Below are 17,275 nucleotides of genomic sequence, written 5' to 3' on the forward strand. Positions count from 1 at the left end.
GGCATCTAGTCAGCATTTATAGGCAAACCCTCTACATTTCACAAAGAATATGTGAAAGTAGAATTTCTCTTACAATTTCTGCCAGGTGCTATTTTCAGTTCCACTGTTTAGATGCTGGTGTTTGGGTGTGTTTGATACCACACTTTCAGTGTGTACAGTTATAATATCGAGAATGGCCATTGCACGGGACTTCCTCTCTTTCTACACCGTGTGGAGGAAGAGGATGGGAGAAGAAAGCAAGCCTGGCCCAATTTTTTTATTTTTTTTTATTTATTCGTTGCCAATCTTTCCAATTCTTTGTCAAATCACAAACGCCAGAGGTCACCTTGCACCTGTCAAGGATCACTCTGCGCCAATGCTCTTAGCCAAAAGGCCTAGAGCCACTGCACCGTTCCTGGAAGTACTGCAATACCAGGTTCATGCCATGGAGGTGGGTGTGTGCCCCCCACCCATCTCCGTGGAGGTGGATGGGTCAAGCCACCCCACCCATCTCCTATTCCCAAAAAGCATAGCAGAACCACCTTCCTGATCCAGGGAGAACCACTTTCTGGTCATGGTTACTCTCCTGTCAGGTCAGTTACGCATGATCTTAGCCAAAAGGCCGAGAAGCGAGCCTGGCCCAAATGCACCAGAGGAGTACTGCCTGGATCCTCCCTTATCTGCAGGAAGAGGCATGCATGGCTTGGTATGGCTGAAGATAGCTGTTCCACAAGCTGCCCTTCACTGTAGGCAGTGACAAAGATGTGTTTCTGCACGAGGACCCCTAAATCTTCAACAGTAAAGAGATGTGTTACTGACAGTGTACCTTTGTGAATCAGGAATCAACCTTTTTGTCTGCACCACAACTTCCCTTTTTATGGTGAGTTGCAGCCCATGAAGAGCTCCTTCTGCATTGGTTTTCTGACTTAAAGTCATCTGCTGCAGGCCAGGTTCCCCTGTCGCCTAGTCAAAATAGGGGGCAGAGCTTACATTGGAAATCCGGGCGCTGCCTGCACCCATGTTACGGGCATGGATGGGCCCAAGACTTGGAGCAGCACAAGCCCATTTTTGCTGGGTTTGGAAAATGGGATCCTTTACCCTAAGCCTTGCAAGTGGCACATAATCCCCATGGTTTGAATTGTAGTCTGTTTATGTGGTTTCAACTGCTTATTACCATTGTTAATTAGGCAGCCACACAAAAGACTGGTGGCTGTGATATCATCACTAAAGGATTAAAGGAACATGAGCTGTAGGTGATTTCTGGAGAGTTATAGCCAATAGTGAGGAGTCTTTGATCCAGTCAGTCTCTGCTATATTCAAACCCAAATCCTACACGTGGAAAGTCTACATATCACACTGTGCTATACATCACACTCTCTTCACTCCTCCACCAGCCAAACATAGGATAAGAATTCTCTTTTAAGTAGCTTGAAGATTTATTTTGGTATCTAAGTGAAATGTGAAAATATTCTAAATAGATTTGATATTACTGTGTACGCAGTGAGCAGAGCATTTCTGAACGCCACACCCCGCATCATCTAAGGGTGCCTTATGAATAACTAAACTGGTTAACGAGTTATGATACTTGTGACTGGTACTTGACTCATATTCAGGAGAAGTTTATTAAAGTTTGCCAGCTTCCAGTGTTGTTCATTCACAGAACTTTACAGGTGACAAATACCTCTTACATCTCCTACCCTCCTCCTGAAACGTTCAGCTCCAGAGCACATGGGTCAAATCATTGTGGAACACCTTTCTTCGCATCCACTCTACATGGGGGTTTATGTCAATAAAACTCAATGGCAAATCAGGAAATGCAGGTCAGTTGATGTAATGTATGCACCTGTGAGGATGCTCACAGGTGTGTAGAGCTGTGCCCTCAAAAAAAATTGTTTTTTAAATCAAGGGGGGACTTGAAAAGTTTTTGGAATGTGTCCACCCCTTTAATCAGGGGGCACTTGATTAAAATATTACAACAAAATAGTTGTAGAGTTGTTGAACAAAAAAATCCCCAAAAAACAAGGGGACACTTGTTTGAAAGTTTCCATTTTAGTGCCCCCCCCCCCTTTTATCAGGGGGCATTTGAGTTAACGATTTATGTTTTACAGATTACAACAAAATAGTTATAGAGCTGTTGCATTGTGAGTGGCTTAGCCAGTCACGTGATGTTCACAAGACTCAATAAACCCCAGCCAGTTGGGTCTGGGTCATCCACGATGAGGTATGCAGTTGTGAGCCAAGTGGATGAACTGGTAATGTGTAGTGTGATTGTTAAACTATTGTTAATAAACCAACTAATTCTTAATAGCAATGTGTTGCTATGAATTCTTAAGCAAAGAACCCATAAAGCAAATACATTACAGTTGAGAGAACAGATGATTTCACATTTTAGATGTGGAGCCATCGCCAGAATTAGAACGTTTGACGAAAGGTCTACACCTGAAATCTTAACTTCTCTGCTCCCTCCATTGAAGGCAACTGGTCTAGGGAGTGTTGCCAGTATTGTCTGTTTTTGTTGCAGATTTCCAGCATCTGTTTTTTGGCTTTTTGCTTCAATGAGAAGCCAATTAATTCACTTAATTGAAGGAGATTCTGTGGTCTCAACCAATGCTGCACCTTTAATGATCTGATAACCTTGCTTTCCAATAGCTTGTCCAGCCTGTGTTCACCAGGCCCTCCCTCCCTCCCCACCACTGTCTGCCCCTACTTCTGCTTCTGTTCCTGGCGGGCCAGCAGTGCCGAGAGTGTACGCTGCAGCTGTCCTTCCCGCTTCATCTTTAAGTTTGGAAGGAATGCGTCGAATCCTGATCCAGACTCCAGTGCTGTGGAAGTATCTGGACAAAAAGACATTGAGTAAGTTCTGAGACAAAGCTCATGCTTTACTTGGGTTTCAGCTGGTTTCAGTGCCGATGGGCCCGCTGGCAGTTTCCAACATTTCTTGGTTCTATTTCAGACTGGCCCATTTGACATCCTGGCCCCATCTTCTGTGGTTTGTTCCCTGCAGGGTATTAATTCCCAGATTGTGAGTTTAGGACATGGGGTTTTCGCAGGCTGCCCAACAGACAGCTTACTTCCACTCACCTACTCAAGCCTATTCCCTTATTAGAAACATAGGAACAGGAGGAGGCCATTCAGCCCCTCAAGTCTGTTTTGTAATTTAATTACATCATGGCTTTTCTGTATCTTAATTCCATTTACCCACCTTTAACCCATATCCCTTCATATCCTCACCTAATAAAACGAATCAATCTCAGGACTGCAAGCTCCAATCGATCCCAGCATCCACAGCCTGTTGGGGAGAGAGTTCCAAATTCCCACCGTATTTTGTCTGAAGAAGTCCTTCCTGATTGATTTATCTCAAATGTTTAGACTCTCAGAGATACACAAGGACAATCTGGGCTCTCTCACCCACTAATTTACTCTTTGTTCCTCCTTCTCTACCGGCCTTTCATTCAGTGCTGTTTCATTAACCTTACCTACGTTAAGAAATTCATCATGGATCAAATAATCTGAATCCTGCCACCATCTGGCACAGTACAACCCTCCAACATCAACTCAACCATCTGCTTTTCATATATTAAAGATCATGTAATGATTCCAGAAATCCAGCTGTGATACGTACCACCCCTTCACGACCATTGCTGTCCCTATTTACTCACATTGTTAACTCTCTGTTCGAATTTCCCATTTAACTTCTATATTCCCCCCTCCTCTCACTCTGCTGTTAATCAACTCATGCTTAATCCACCAACCGTTCTCCCCTCACTCCCTCCAAGGGTGGTGGTGAAAGGACTCTAACCCATAATCGCAACCTATTTCTCCCGCCCCCTCCTCCTACTCTTTTCTTATATTCTTATATCTTAAAAGAGGCTTTGTTTGTTTTCAAAATTCCACTCGTGTTTTTGAAGAAACCAATAGGATTAGGATGAGGAGAGACACTGGAAACAGTTTGTACTTTGGGTGGGCTGATCACGTCCAGGTGGCAGAAGGTTCACTCGGCTGCCAATGCAAAGTCAATGGTGAGCACCCTGAGACATGTTGAGGGCTGGGTCTCATTTCAATATGATTGGCAAACTGTGAGGCCAGAACCAGCACTCCCAGGCAGCTTGCCGCTCAGGAGAAAGGGGGCGGGTGGGATGTGCCTTTCTGACGTACAGCTGTGAGGAGGGATGCTATGTTAGAGGGATCATCAAACGAGGCCATTTGGGTCGAACTGAAGAATAAAAAAGGGGTGATCACACTGCTGGCCGTGTACTGTAGACCTCCAAACAGTGAGGGGGAGATACAAGAGCAAATATGTAGGCACATTTCTGAGAAGTTATAGTAATAGTAGGGGATTTCAACTATCCTAATATTAAGTGGGACAAAATTAGTGTGAAGAGTGTACAGGGTGCGGAATTCCTAAAATTCCTAAAAGAGAACTATTTTAGCCAGCATGTAGCAAGACCAACATGGGAGGGGGCGGTTCTGGATTTAGTTTTCGGGAATGAAGAGGAGCAGGTGGAAGGGGTATCAGTGGGAGAACATTTAGGTGCTAGTGACCATAATCCAGTGAGATTTAAGGTAGTTATGGAAAGGGACAAGGATAGACCAAGAATTAAAGTTCTAAATTGGGGAAAAGCCAACTTTGCTAAACTGAGATGTGATTTAGCCATAGTGGACTGGAAACAGCTACTTGAAGGTAAATCAGTGTCAGAGCAGTGGGAGGCATTCAAGGAGAAGATCCACAGGGTTCAGGCCAAATATGTGCCCTAAAAGAAAAAGGGTGGGACTAACAAATCTGGAGCCCCCTAGATGTCAAGGGACATACAGGGTAGGATAAAGAAAAAAAGGGAGGCTTATGACAGATACCGAGGGCTCACTATTGCAGAATCTCTCGAGTATAGAAAGTCCAGGAGTGAAATTAAAAAGGTTATTAGGAAAGCAATGAGAGAGCATGAAAAATTCTTGGCAAGTAAAATCAAGGAAAACCCAAAGATGTTTTATAAATATATTAAGAGCAAGAGGATAACTAAGGAAAGGGTAGGGCCTATTAGAGACAATAAAGGTAATGTGTGTATGGAGACGGAAGATGTGGGTATGGTTTTTAATGAATACTTTACGACTGTTTTCACAAAAGAAAGGCACAATATAGACACTGCTATCGAGGAGGAGGAGTGTGAAATATTAGATGAAGTAAACATAATGAGAGAGGAGGTATTAAGGGGTTTAGCAGCTATGAAAGTGGATAAGTCCCCAGGCCCGGATGAAATGTATCCCAGGCCTTAAAGCGAAGCAAAAGAGGAAATAGCAGAGGCTTTGACCGTCATTTTCCAATCCTCTCTGGCCTCAGGTGTGGTGCCAGAGGACTGGAGGACTGCTAATGTGGTATTTTTGTTAAAGAAGGGAGAAAGGGATAGGCCGAGTAATTATAGGCCAGTCAGCCTAACCTCAGTGGTGGGAAAATTATTGGATAAAATTCTGAAGGACAAGATTATTCTTCACTTAGAAAGACATGGATTAATCAAGGACAGTCAGTATGGATGTGTTAAGGGAAGGTCGTGTCTGACTAACTTGATTGAATTTTTTGAGGAGGTAACAAGGAGGGTTGATGAGGGTAGTGCATTTGATGTAGTGTATATGGATTTTAGCAAGGCTTTTGATAAGATCCCACGTGGCAGACTGGTCATGAAAGTAAACGCCCATGGGATCCTGGGCAAAGTGGCAAGTTGGATCCAATATTGGCTCAGAGGCAGCAAGCAAATGGTAAGGAAGGGTTGATGGGTATTTTTGTGTTTCCAGTGGGGTTCCGCAGGGCTCAGTACTAAGTCCCCTGCTTTTTGTGGTATGCATCAATGATCTAGACTTGAACATAGGGGTATGATAAGAAGTTTGCAGATGACAATAAGATCGGCTGTGTGGTTGATAATGAAGAAGAAAGCTGAGGACTGCAAGAAGATATCAATGAACTGGTCAGGTGGGCGGAACAGTGGCAAACGGATTTCGATCCAGAGAAGTGTGAGGTAATGCATTTGGGGAGGGCTAACAAGACAAGGGAATACATATTAAATGGTAGGACACTGAAAAGTGTAGAGGAACAAAGGGACCATGGAGTGCATGTCCACAGATTCCTGAAGGTAGCAGGCCAGGTAGATAAGGTGATTAAGAAGGCATACAGAATGCTTGCCTTTATTAGCCGAGGCATAGAATACAAGAGCAGGGGGATTATGTTTGAACTGCATAAAACACTAGTTAGGCCACAGCTGGAGTACTGCATGCCATTCTGTTCGCCGTATTACAGGAAGGATGTGATTGCACTGGAGAGGGTACAGAGGAGATTTACGAGGATGTTGCCGGGAGTGGAGAATCTTAGCTATGAGGACAGATTGGATACGCTGGGTTTGTTTTCCTTGGAACAGAGGAGGCTGAGGGGAGACCTCATTGAGGTGTATAAAATTATGAGGGGTCTAGATATAGTGGATAGAAAAGGCCTATTTCCCTTAGCTCTCTCCCTGTAGCCCTTAATCTTTCGCTGCTTCATACAGTCATCAAATTTTCCCTTAAAAGATGCAATAATCTCTCTGTGACAAAGCAATGCATGCTCCAACAACCCTCTGTGTAAAGATATTTCTCCTAACCTCTCTTCAGTTGAGTATATTCAAGACTGAGCTGGATAGATTTTTGGATTCTAGGGGAATCAAGGGATATGGAGATTGGGCAGGAAAGGTTGAGGTCGAAGATCAGCCATGATCTTATTGAATGGCAGAGCAGGCTTTAGGAGCCATATTGCCTACTCCTGCTCCTAATTCTTACGTTCTTATATCTCAGTAACAATCTTAAATTGATGATCCCTCACTGACTCACCAGCCAGAGGAAATAATCTTTCCCCATTTACTCTATCATATCCTTCATAATTTTTAAACCTCTATTAAGGAGGTGGAGGAAGAAATTAGTAAAATGAATAAAAAACATAGAATAATAATCATGGGGGATTTCAACTACCCTGATATTAATTGGACATGAGTGGATAAAGGGGATAAGGGAATGGCATTCCTATAATGTGTACAGGACTCCTTTCTAACCCAATATGTAAAATGCCCAGTAAGGGATTGGATGTAGTAATGGGGAATGTACCAAAGCAGATAAGAGAACTAAAAGTAGGGGAACATCCAGGTAATAGTGACCATAATATAATACACTTTAAGATGATAATTCAGAAGGACATAAGTATGATGAAAACCAGGGTAATAGATTGGAAAAAAGCTGATTGTGAGGGGCTGAGAGGCTGAGAATAGAACTTGGGAAAATAAAATGGGCAACAATATTGGCAAACAATGGGAAACATTTAAAATCTTGTTCAACAGAGTGCAGGAACAATATATTCCGCTAAAAGGAAAGAACAAACTAAACACTAATATGGATGAATAAAGCCATAAGGGAACAATTGAGGCTAAGGAAAGAGGCATAGACAGCAGGGGAGAGCTTGATAAGGGAGAATACAAAAAGATTAGGAGAGAAGTCAAAAAAAATTAGGAAGGCAAAGAGGAACTATGAAATTAAATTATCAAGGAACATAAAACAAAATAGTAAAATATTTTACAAGCAAGATTGGGATGGGAATAGAACCATTAAGGGATAGATAGGATAATACCACAGGTAACGATAAAGACATGACAGAAATATTATATAATTATTTTGCTTCAGTATTTAACAGAATGATAGAACAGGTGGAAATGACATTGGATGATGAGATTAGCAATTACATAATGAGGTGTAGTGTCAAAGGACTGGCGGATAGCTAACATAATACCTATATTTAAGAAGGGGGATAGAACATGTTCAGGGAACTGTAGACCAGTCAGCTTAACATCGGTGGTAAGAAAAATAATGGAATCCCTACTAAAGGAGAAAATAGAAGAACATCTAGAAACCAAAAATATAATAATGAATAGTCAGCATGGATTTCAAAAGGGAAATTCTTGCTTGACCAACCTCATTGAATTTTTTGAAGAGGCAACAGAGAGAGTAGACAAGGGTAATACAGTAGATGTAATTTATTTGGATTTTCAAAAGGTTTCGATAAGGCACCCACTAATAGATTGATGAACAAGGTCAGAGAATGCAGAGTTAGGGGACAAGTAGCAGAATGGATTGCTAGCTGGCTTCAAGACAGAAAGCAGAGAGTAGGGGTAAAGGGTAGCTATTCACAGTGGCAGAAGGTGAATAGTGGTGTTCAAGGATCAGTGCTGGGACCACTGTTGTTCACAGCTTATATTAACGATTTTATGCTGATTGGGATGCTGCCGTGCTCCTGTCATTACCCAAAGGTTTTCAAGCAACAGGGCAGCTGGTTGTAACATTATGACCTGGATCATGTGGCCTGGCAGAACCTCTATTGGATCAGTAGTGAGCTGGGTTTGCACCCACCTGTCTCTCTCCACCCTGGTGCATCACCCAGGGTCAAACTAAATATCATAATTACAGGAGACTCCTGCTGGTATTTCGGGCCCCACATGGTTTCCCAGCCCATGTGTGTGGGGAAGGATTTGCTGCAGCCCTTGCCCCATCGCTATGGCCTGCCATGCATGTTAGTGCAATGGATTGTTCAGTAATCGATTATGAGACAATAATTTTTAAACCTTTTTCCTCTGCTTCCTTAACGCTGAATTCTGGGAGCATAATGGTGTCCCTGACACTGAGTGTTGCTAAGACATCAATGACAAGAAGATCAAGAGAGCACCATCACCTCCAAGACGCACACCTGGAAATATATTGCTGGCCCTTCGTCGTCGCTGGGCCAAAGTTCTGGAATGCCGTTCTCTCTGGAGGTGTTTTCTTTGAAATGGCGACAGTATTTTCTTTTCAGTTAGCGAACAACTGAAAAAACATTGAAACTGCACATGCACAACTCCTTCAACCTCACTGGCAGCAGTCGTGTCTATTCTGGAACTCCCTCCAAAACAGCACTGTGGGAGCACTTTCACCACATGGACTGCAGCGGTTTAAGAAGGTGGCTCACCACCACCTTCTCGAAGGCAATTAGGAATGGGCAATAAATGCCGGCCTTGCCAGCAATACTCACATCCCGTGAATGGATAAATAAATTAAAAATACCATGGCTTTTGTTTACTTGGAGGACACTTTTAGTCCAAGAGCTGCTAACGGGGCCAGTCTGCCCACGAGTGAAGAACATCGTGGTTCTCTTTAGTTTCCGCTATTACTACAATTTCAACTGCTCGCCCACAGTTATTCTATGTTCTGTTTCCAATTTGTATGTCTCATTGAAAGCCTTAAAGGGTTATCTTCACAATCATTGCAACACGGGCACTGAACAGGTAACGGGATAAATGAAACCTTGTTGGAGGCTTTCCAATATCGATTTCTCCAAGAGTCCTTGGAATTGGAATTGCTCTCATGTAATTCAGCCTTGCTGCCGATGTAAAAAAAGGGGCAGATTATCTATTTCATCTCAGGAAATGTAGCCAATTGCACTAGTTGATCAACAGGACTTGTGGTCATTATCTACTATATCTAGACAGTTTGCAATTTGTAGACAAATCGGGCTAGAAGTTAGGCTCCGTAGTACCCGATTTTCCAGCACTATGGGCTGTGATGCCTTGACCTTGACCACTCGTGTGAGGTCATTAAACTTCTTCCTGCACTGCGTCCAGGTCCTCGGGGCTATACTGCTGGCAATCACCATAGCGGCTCTCTGCTCCCATTAGATTTTACACATTTGCCTGGAGGGCCTCCGGGCCCCCTGTGGAAACCACACCTCTCTCCTCAAGTTGACCTCCTGCAATAAAACCTCCAGTGCTGTACTGGAGAACCTTGGCGCTGCTCTCTCCCCTGTTGTCATATAATTGTTTTTTCCTCCTCTCACTCTCTTCCTCATTCAGTTCAATGAGCTGCTGCAGGTAGAATGCACCTCAGCTTTGAGAGTTGCAGATGTACTTTAAGGAATGCAGGCTAGCTTTAATTGGTGCTCGGCTCGCACTAACTTGGGCCACCTGCTGAGCATTCAGCCACTCAGCAGCGAGTTCAGCACTGGGCGGAACACCACAATCATGCTAATCAGCAGGCAGCTCGAAGTTCGGGTGCTGCCTGCATTCCTTTCAACTGGTGGCGGGTGATCACGCATTGCCATCCCCAGGCCTGTTTTTGAGGGCTAACGAATATCTCGGCCATCATGTCCACTCATTCCACCTCACAATATGTAGCTAGATCCCTTTGACTGCACCAAGTGACCAACAATGATCTATCTCCAACCAATTACCTTTCCACCTCACTCACCGTGGATTCCGATCATATGTTCCAAAATCAAAACTCGCTCAGCTAATATCTTCAAAGCCTCCCGAAGTTGCTGAACTCCTTCGCCCTGTCGAGAAAAGATGCAGCAGTAAAAGAAATGGGTGAACCGACTTTGAGCTGAATTCTCTGACAGTTGTCACTTCCGCCATTTCTGCAGTAGTGTTAGCTTTGCTGGTAACCGTGCAGTTGCCATTGGATGGTATTTCCATACTAATGCTTGAGAACATGGGCATCCCTCACAGCCACTAACCAAGCAGATGCAATTTTGAAAGAGTAAAATACCTTTGAAGCCCCAGTTCCAATTATTTTTCATTTATAGATTTCAGGTGGATTGGCTGAGACTAACTGTTCATGGACCAAAGGTGTCAGTTCAGGATCCCAAAGTTACAGCACTGGATTCTGGAGCTCTGCGCAAGCTCTGCTTTGTAAACGTGTCCCATGGTGCTGGCTGAATGGATCATAGAAGTTAGAAGGAGGCCATTTGGCCACTCATATCTGTGCCAGTGCTAGCTACGGCCAACCCATCTCCTCGCGCTTTCCTCAGTGGTCTTAGGTTAGGGTATTCTAAACTTCAGGTGAAACTAAACAGTGTATGTTGTGTAAGAGACCCAAAATTCAATCAAATGAACGACTATCTATGGTAAACTATCACATGGTCTGGCATTCTACATTTCATTTGTGGGTGATTCATTTGAAAGTTTTAAGTGCCTCTTGCGACTGGCCCGTGAGCCAAGAGTAGCAGTGAGCACATTACAGAGAAGTGGCATAGTTACTCACATCCCCAAAATAAACAGAATTATATTCCAAACATACCAGTTAGTTGCAATTTACAGTAAGTCCATGGAACAGGATGTTAATATTGTGAAAATTATACTTGCTTTTGAACACAAGTTGTGTTAATACATTGATATGTACAGTGTCTTATTATGGTAAAACACGTCAAAGTGTTTGACACAAAGAATTGCTTTGGAGTAATGATGAAGCATAGAAATGGGCAGGGTCGGGCGGGGGGGAAGATGGGCAGGGTCGGGGGGGGGAATGGGTAGGGTCAGAGGAGAACAGGCAGTGTCGGGGGGGGGGAATGGGCAGGGTCGGGGAAGGAGAATGGGCAGGGTCAGGGGGGGAGAATGAGCAGGGTCGGGGGGAGGAATAGGCAGAGTCGGGGGGGGGGGAATGGGCAGGGTCGGGGGGGGGGAATGGGCAGGGTCGGCGGGGGAGTGGAGGGGTCGGGAATGGACAAGGTCGGGGGGGAATGGACAGTGTCCAGGGGGGGAAATGGACAGTGTCCACGGGGGGGAAATGGACAGTGTCCGGGGGGGGGGGGGCGGAATGGACAGAGTCGGGGGGGGGGGGAATGGACAGGGTCGGGGGGGAGTGGAGGGGTCGGGAATGGACAAGGTCAGGGGGGGGAATGGACAGTGTCGGGGGGGGGAATGGACAGTGTCGGGGGGGGGAATGGACAGGGTCGGGGGGGAGTGGAGGGGTCGGGAATGGACAAGGTCAGGGGGGGGAATGGACAGTGTCGGGGGGAGGGGAATGGACAGTGTCCACGGGGGGTAATGGACAGTGTCCAGGGGGGGGGGAATGGACAGTGTCGGGGGGAGGGGAATGGACAGTGTCCACGGGGGGTAATGGACAGTGTCCAGGGGGGGGGGAATGGACAGTGTCGGGGAGGGGGGTGAATGGACAGGGTCGGGGGGGAGTGGAGGGGTCGGGAATGGACAAGGTCGGGGGGGGGAATGGACAGTGTCGGGGGGGGGGGGGGAATGGACAGTGTCGGGGGGGGGAATGGACAGTGTCGGGGGGGGGAATGGACAGTGTCGGGGGGGGGAATGGACAGTGTCGGGGGGGGGAATGGACAGGGTCGGGGGGGAGTGGAGGGGTCGGGAATGGACAAGGTCAGGGGGGGGAATGGACAGTGTCGGGGGGAGGGGAATGGACAGTGTCCACGGGGGGGAATGGACAGTGTCCAGGGGGGGGAATGGACAGTGTCCGGGGGGGGTAAATGGACAGTGTCGGGGGGGGGGGGTGAATGGACAGGGTCGGGGGGCGTGGAGGGGTCGGGAATGGACAAGGTCAGGGGGGGGGGAATGGACAGTGTCGGGGGGGGGGGGGAATGGACAGTGTCCACGGGGAGGAATGGACAGTGTCCGGTGGGAGGGGAATGGACAGTGTCGGGGGGTGGGGGAGTGGACAGGGTCGGGGGGGAGTGGAGGGGTCGGGAATGGACAAGGTCAGGGGGGGAATGGACAGTGTCAGGGGAGGGAATGGACAGGGTCGGGGGGGGGAATGGACAGTGTCGGGGGGAGGGGAATGGACAGTGTCCACGGGGGGGAATGGACAGTGTCCAGGGGGGGGGGAATAGACAGTGTCCAGGGGGGGGAAATGGACAGTGTCGGGGGGGGGGGTGAATGGACAGAGTCGGGGGGGAGTGGAGGGGTCGGGAATGGACAAGGTCAGGGGGGGGGAATGGACAGTGTCGGGGGGGGGGAATGGACAGTGTCCACGGGGAGGAATGGACAGTGTCCGGGGGGGGGGGGGGAATGGACAGTGTCGGGGGGGGGGGGAATGGACAGGGTCGGGGGGGAGTGGAGGGGTCGGGAATGGACAAGGTCAGGGGGGGGAATGGACAGTGTCGGGGGGGGGAATGGACAGTGTCGGGGGGAGGGGAATGGACAGTGTCCACGGGGGGGAATGGACAGTGTCCGGGGGGGGGGAATAGACAGTGTCCAGGGGGGGGAAATGGACAGTGTCGGGGGGGGGGTGGTGAATGGACAGAGTCGGGGGGGAGTGGAGGGGTCGGGAATGGACAAGGTCAGGGGGGGGGAATGGACAGTGTCGGGGGGGGGAATGGACAGTGTCCACGGGGAGGAATGGACAGTGTCGGGGGGGGGGGGAATGGACAGGGTCGGGGGGGAGTGGAGGGGTCGGGAATGGACAAAGTCAGGGGGGGGAAATGGACAGTGTCAGGGGAGGGAATGGACAGGGTCAGGGGGGGTAATGGACAGTGTCGTAGGGGGGGAATGGACAGGGTCGGGTGGGGGAATGGACAAGGTCGTAGGGGGGGAATGGACAGGGTCGTAGGGGGGGAATGGACAGGGTCGGGGGGGAATGGACAGGGTCAGGGGGGGAATGGACAGGGTCGTAGAGGGGGAATGGATATGGTCGGAGGGGGGGAATGGGCAGGGTCGGGGAATGGGCAGGGTCAGGGAATGGGCAGGGTCGGGGGGGAATGGACAGGGTCGTAGGGGGGGAATGGACAGGGTCGTAGAGGGGGAATGGACAGGGTCGGAGGGGGGGAATGGGCAGGGTCGGGGAATGGGCAGGGTCGGGGGGGGTGGAATGGACAGGGTCGGGGGGGAGTGGAGGGGTCGGGAATGGACAAGGTCAGGGGGGGGAATGGACATTGTCGGGGGGAGGGAAATGGACAGTGTCCACGGGGGGGAATGGACAGTGTCCAGGGGGAGGAATGGACAGTGTCCAGGGGGGGGAAATGGACAGTGTCGGGGGGGGGGGGGTGAATGGACAGGGTCGGGGGGGAGTGGAGGGGTCGGGAATGGACAAGGTCAGGGGGGGGGAATGGACAGTGTCGGGGGGGGGGGAATGGACAGTGTCCACGGGGAGGAATGGACAGTGTCCGGGGGGGAGGAATGGACAGTGTCGGGGGTGGGGGAAATGGACAGGGTCGGGGGGGAGTGGAGGGGTCGGGAATGGACAAGGTCGGGGGGGGAGTGGGCAGTGTAGGGGGGGGGAATGGACAGGGTCGGGAGGGAGTGGAGGGGTCGGGAATGGACAAGGTTGCGGGGGAGGGAATGGACAGGGTCGGGGGGCGGGGGGAATGGACAGGGTCAGGGGGGGGAATGGACAGTGTAGTGGGGGGGAATGGACAGGGTCAGGGGGTGTAATGGACAGTGTCGTAGTGGGGGAATGGACAGGGTCGGGTGGGGGAATGGACAATGTCGTAGGGGGGGAATGGACAGGGTCGTAGGGGGGGAATGGACAGGGTCGGGGGGGAATGGACAGGGTCAGGGGGGAAATGGACAGGGTCAGGGGGGGTAATGGACAGTGTCGTAGGGGGGGAATGGACAGGGTCGGGTGGGGGAATGGACAAGGTCGTAGGGGGGGAATGGACAGGGTCGTAGGGGGGGAATGGACAGGGTCGGGGGGGGAATGGACAGGGTCAGGGGAGGAATGGACCGGGTCGTAGAGGGGGAATGGACAGGGTCGGAGGGGGGAATGGGCAGGGTCGGGGAATGGGCAGGGTCGGGAATGGGCAGGGTCGGGGGGGAATGGACAGGGTCGGGGGGGGAATGGGCAGCGTCGGGGAATGGACAGGGTCGGAGGGGGGGAATGGACAGGGTCGGGGAATGGACAGGGTTGTAGGGGGGGAATGGACAGGGTCGGGGGGGAATGGACAGGGTCGGGGGGGAATGGACAGGGTCGTAGAGTGGGAATGGACAGGGTCGGAGGGGGGGAATGGACAGGGTCGTAGAGTGGGAATGGACAGGGTCGGGGGGGGAATGGACAGGGTCGGGGAATGGGCAGGGTCGGGGAATGGGCAGGGTCGGGGGGGGAATGGACAGGGTCGGGGAATGGGCAGGGTCGGGGAATGGGCAGGGTCGGGGGGGGGAATGGACAGGGTCGGGGGGGAATGGACAGGGTCGGGGGGGAATGGACAGGGTCGGGGAATGGGCAGGGTCGGGGAATGGACAGGGTCGGGGGGGAATGGACAGGGTCGGGGGGGAATGGACAGGGTCGGGGGGGAATGGACAGGGTCGGGGGGGGAATGGACAGGGTCGGGGAATGGGCAGGGTCGGGGGGGGAATGGACAGGGTCGGGGGGGAATGGACAGGGTCGGGGGGGAATGGACAGGGTCGGGGGGGGAATGGACAGGGTCGGGGGGGGAATGGACAGGGTCGGGGGGGGATGGACAGGGTCGGGGGGGGAATAGACAGGGTCGGGGGGGAATGGACAGGGTCGGGGGGGAATGGACAGGGACGTGGGGGGAATGGACAGGGTTGGGGGGGGAATGGACAGGGTCGGGGGGGGAATGGACAGGGTCGGGGGGGGAATGGACAGGGTCGGGGGGGAATGGACAGGGTCGGGGGGGAATGGACAGGGACGTGGGGGGAATGGACAGGGTCGGGGGGGAATGGACAGGGTCGTAGGGGGGGAATGGACAGGGTCGTAGAGGGGGAATGGACAGGGTCGGAGGGGGGGAATGGGCAGGGTCGGGGGGGGGGGGAATGGGCAGGGTCGGGGGGGGGAATGGGCAGGGTCGGGGGTGGGGAATGGGCAGGGTCGTTGGGGAGGGAGGGGGAATGGACATGGCGGGGGCGGGGGTACGGGGGGGGGGGGGAGTGTATGGGGCCGGGATTGGAATGGACAATTCCCGCCCAGAGGGTCGGCAGGCCACAGTTTTTCCCGCTGCCGTAGGCAGGTGAATGCCAGAAACGCGCCCCTGTGCCCCTTTCAGATGAGCTGCCCTCCGACTGCCCTGGATGAATTCAGCATTGAATGGATCCCACAGGTTTGTAGCCCCATATTCTTCAAATGTCTGGGCTGAGCTTACTGACCTCTGTCAGAGAGGCAGGAGGGTGCTGCAACTGGGTAGGGAGGAAATTCGTGCCTGGTTGGCACGTACGGACTGTTAACTGTACTGAAGTGGTGTGTAGCAATTGAATGTTAATTGTATAGAGGTGGTGGGAATTAATTCTTTTGCTCTCATACGTATGGGAGCAGGGTGGGAAGCGGTGCAAGCTTACCTTGGGGTGCACAGTATGTAATGTGTGTCTCTGCGAATAAAAGTGGGTAAGCAAGTAAAGACTGGGCTCAAGTACTCTATCCTTCATCACCTGACTTTTTACAAGCAACTCTACTGGAAAGCTCTCTACTGTGGACAACATGATTGGACTGAGCAGATACAGACCGCCTTGCACAAGACACGAGGAACTGTCCAATGTACCGGGGTTCCTGGTGCCTGTAGAACTGGATCACAGCATGTTACCAGTTCCAAGAGAGACGGCGAGCAAATTGGAAACTGTTTGTAGTTAATTAATTTTAATTAGAACAACTTGCATTTATATAGTGCCGTTAATGTAGTACAGCATCCCAAGGTGCCTCATGGAAGCTTCATCAGAAATTTTACACCGAGCCACATAAAGAGATATTAGGACAGGTGACCAAAAGCTTGGTCAAAGAGGTAGGTTTTAAGGAGAGAGAGAGAGAGAGGTAGCGAGGCAGATAGGTTTAGGGTGGGATTACCAGAGTTTAGGGCCTAAGCAGCTGAAGGCACAGCATGGTGAGGAATTAAAATTGGGGATGCTCAAGAGGGCAGAATTGGAAGTGCAGAAATCTCAAAGGGTTGTAGGGTCGGAGTAGGTCACAGAGATATGGAGGGGCAAGGTCATGGAGGGCTTTGAAAACAAGGATGAAAATTTAAAAAGCGAGGTGTTGCCGGACCGAGAGCCAATGTAGGTCAGTAAGCGCAGGAACGATGGGTGCACGGGACTTGGTGCAGGTTAGGATATGAGCAGCAGAGTTCTAGATGAGTTCATGTATATGTAAGGTGGGAGGCTGGCCAGGAATGGGTTGGACTATTCAAATCTACCATAGAATCATAGAAGTTTACAGCACGGAAGGAGGCCATTTCGGCCCATCGTGTCCGCGCTGGCCAACCAAGAGCTACCCAGCCTAATCCCACTTTCCAGCTCTTGGTCCGTAGCCCTGTAGGTTACGGCACTTTAAGTGCACATCCAAGTACTTTTTAAATGTGGTGAGGATTTCTGCCTCTACCACCCTTTCAGGCAGTGAGTTCCAGACCCCCACCACCCTCTGGGTGAAGAAATTTCCCCTCATATTTCCTCTGACCATCCCCCCCAATTACTTTAAATCTATGCCCCCTGGCTGTTGACCCCTCTGCCAAGGGAAACAGGTTCTTTCTATCCATTCTATCCAGGCCCCTCATAATTTTATACACCTCAATCAGGTTTCCCCTCAGCCTCCT

The 17,275-nt window shown here is 50.0% G+C and overlaps 1 protein-coding gene and 1 pseudogene across 1 annotated transcript in view; both read right to left on the minus strand.

Moving 5' to 3' along the window:
* Positions 1-378: 378 nt before the first annotated feature.
* On the minus strand, positions 379-613 carry LOC139227306 (U2 spliceosomal RNA; annotated as a pseudogene).
* A 2,069-nt stretch (positions 614-2,682) lies between these two features.
* The window catches only part of LOC139226180 (collagen alpha-1(XXVI) chain-like), a 688,496-nt gene continuing 673,903 nt past the window's right edge, over positions 2,683-17,275 (minus strand). Inside the window, exons 14-15 of the mRNA XM_070856814.1 lie at positions 10,252-10,336; positions 2,683-2,813 (exon numbers count right to left, since the gene is read on the minus strand). Coding sequence (XP_070712915.1) covers positions 2,683-2,813; positions 10,252-10,336 — 216 coding nt within the window. The remainder of the gene's footprint in view (positions 2,814-10,251; positions 10,337-17,275) is intronic.

Source organism: Pristiophorus japonicus, chromosome 16 (assembly GCF_044704955.1).
Source record: "Pristiophorus japonicus isolate sPriJap1 chromosome 16, sPriJap1.hap1, whole genome shotgun sequence".
NCBI classification, from domain to species: Eukaryota; Metazoa; Chordata; class Chondrichthyes; family Pristiophoridae; genus Pristiophorus; species Pristiophorus japonicus.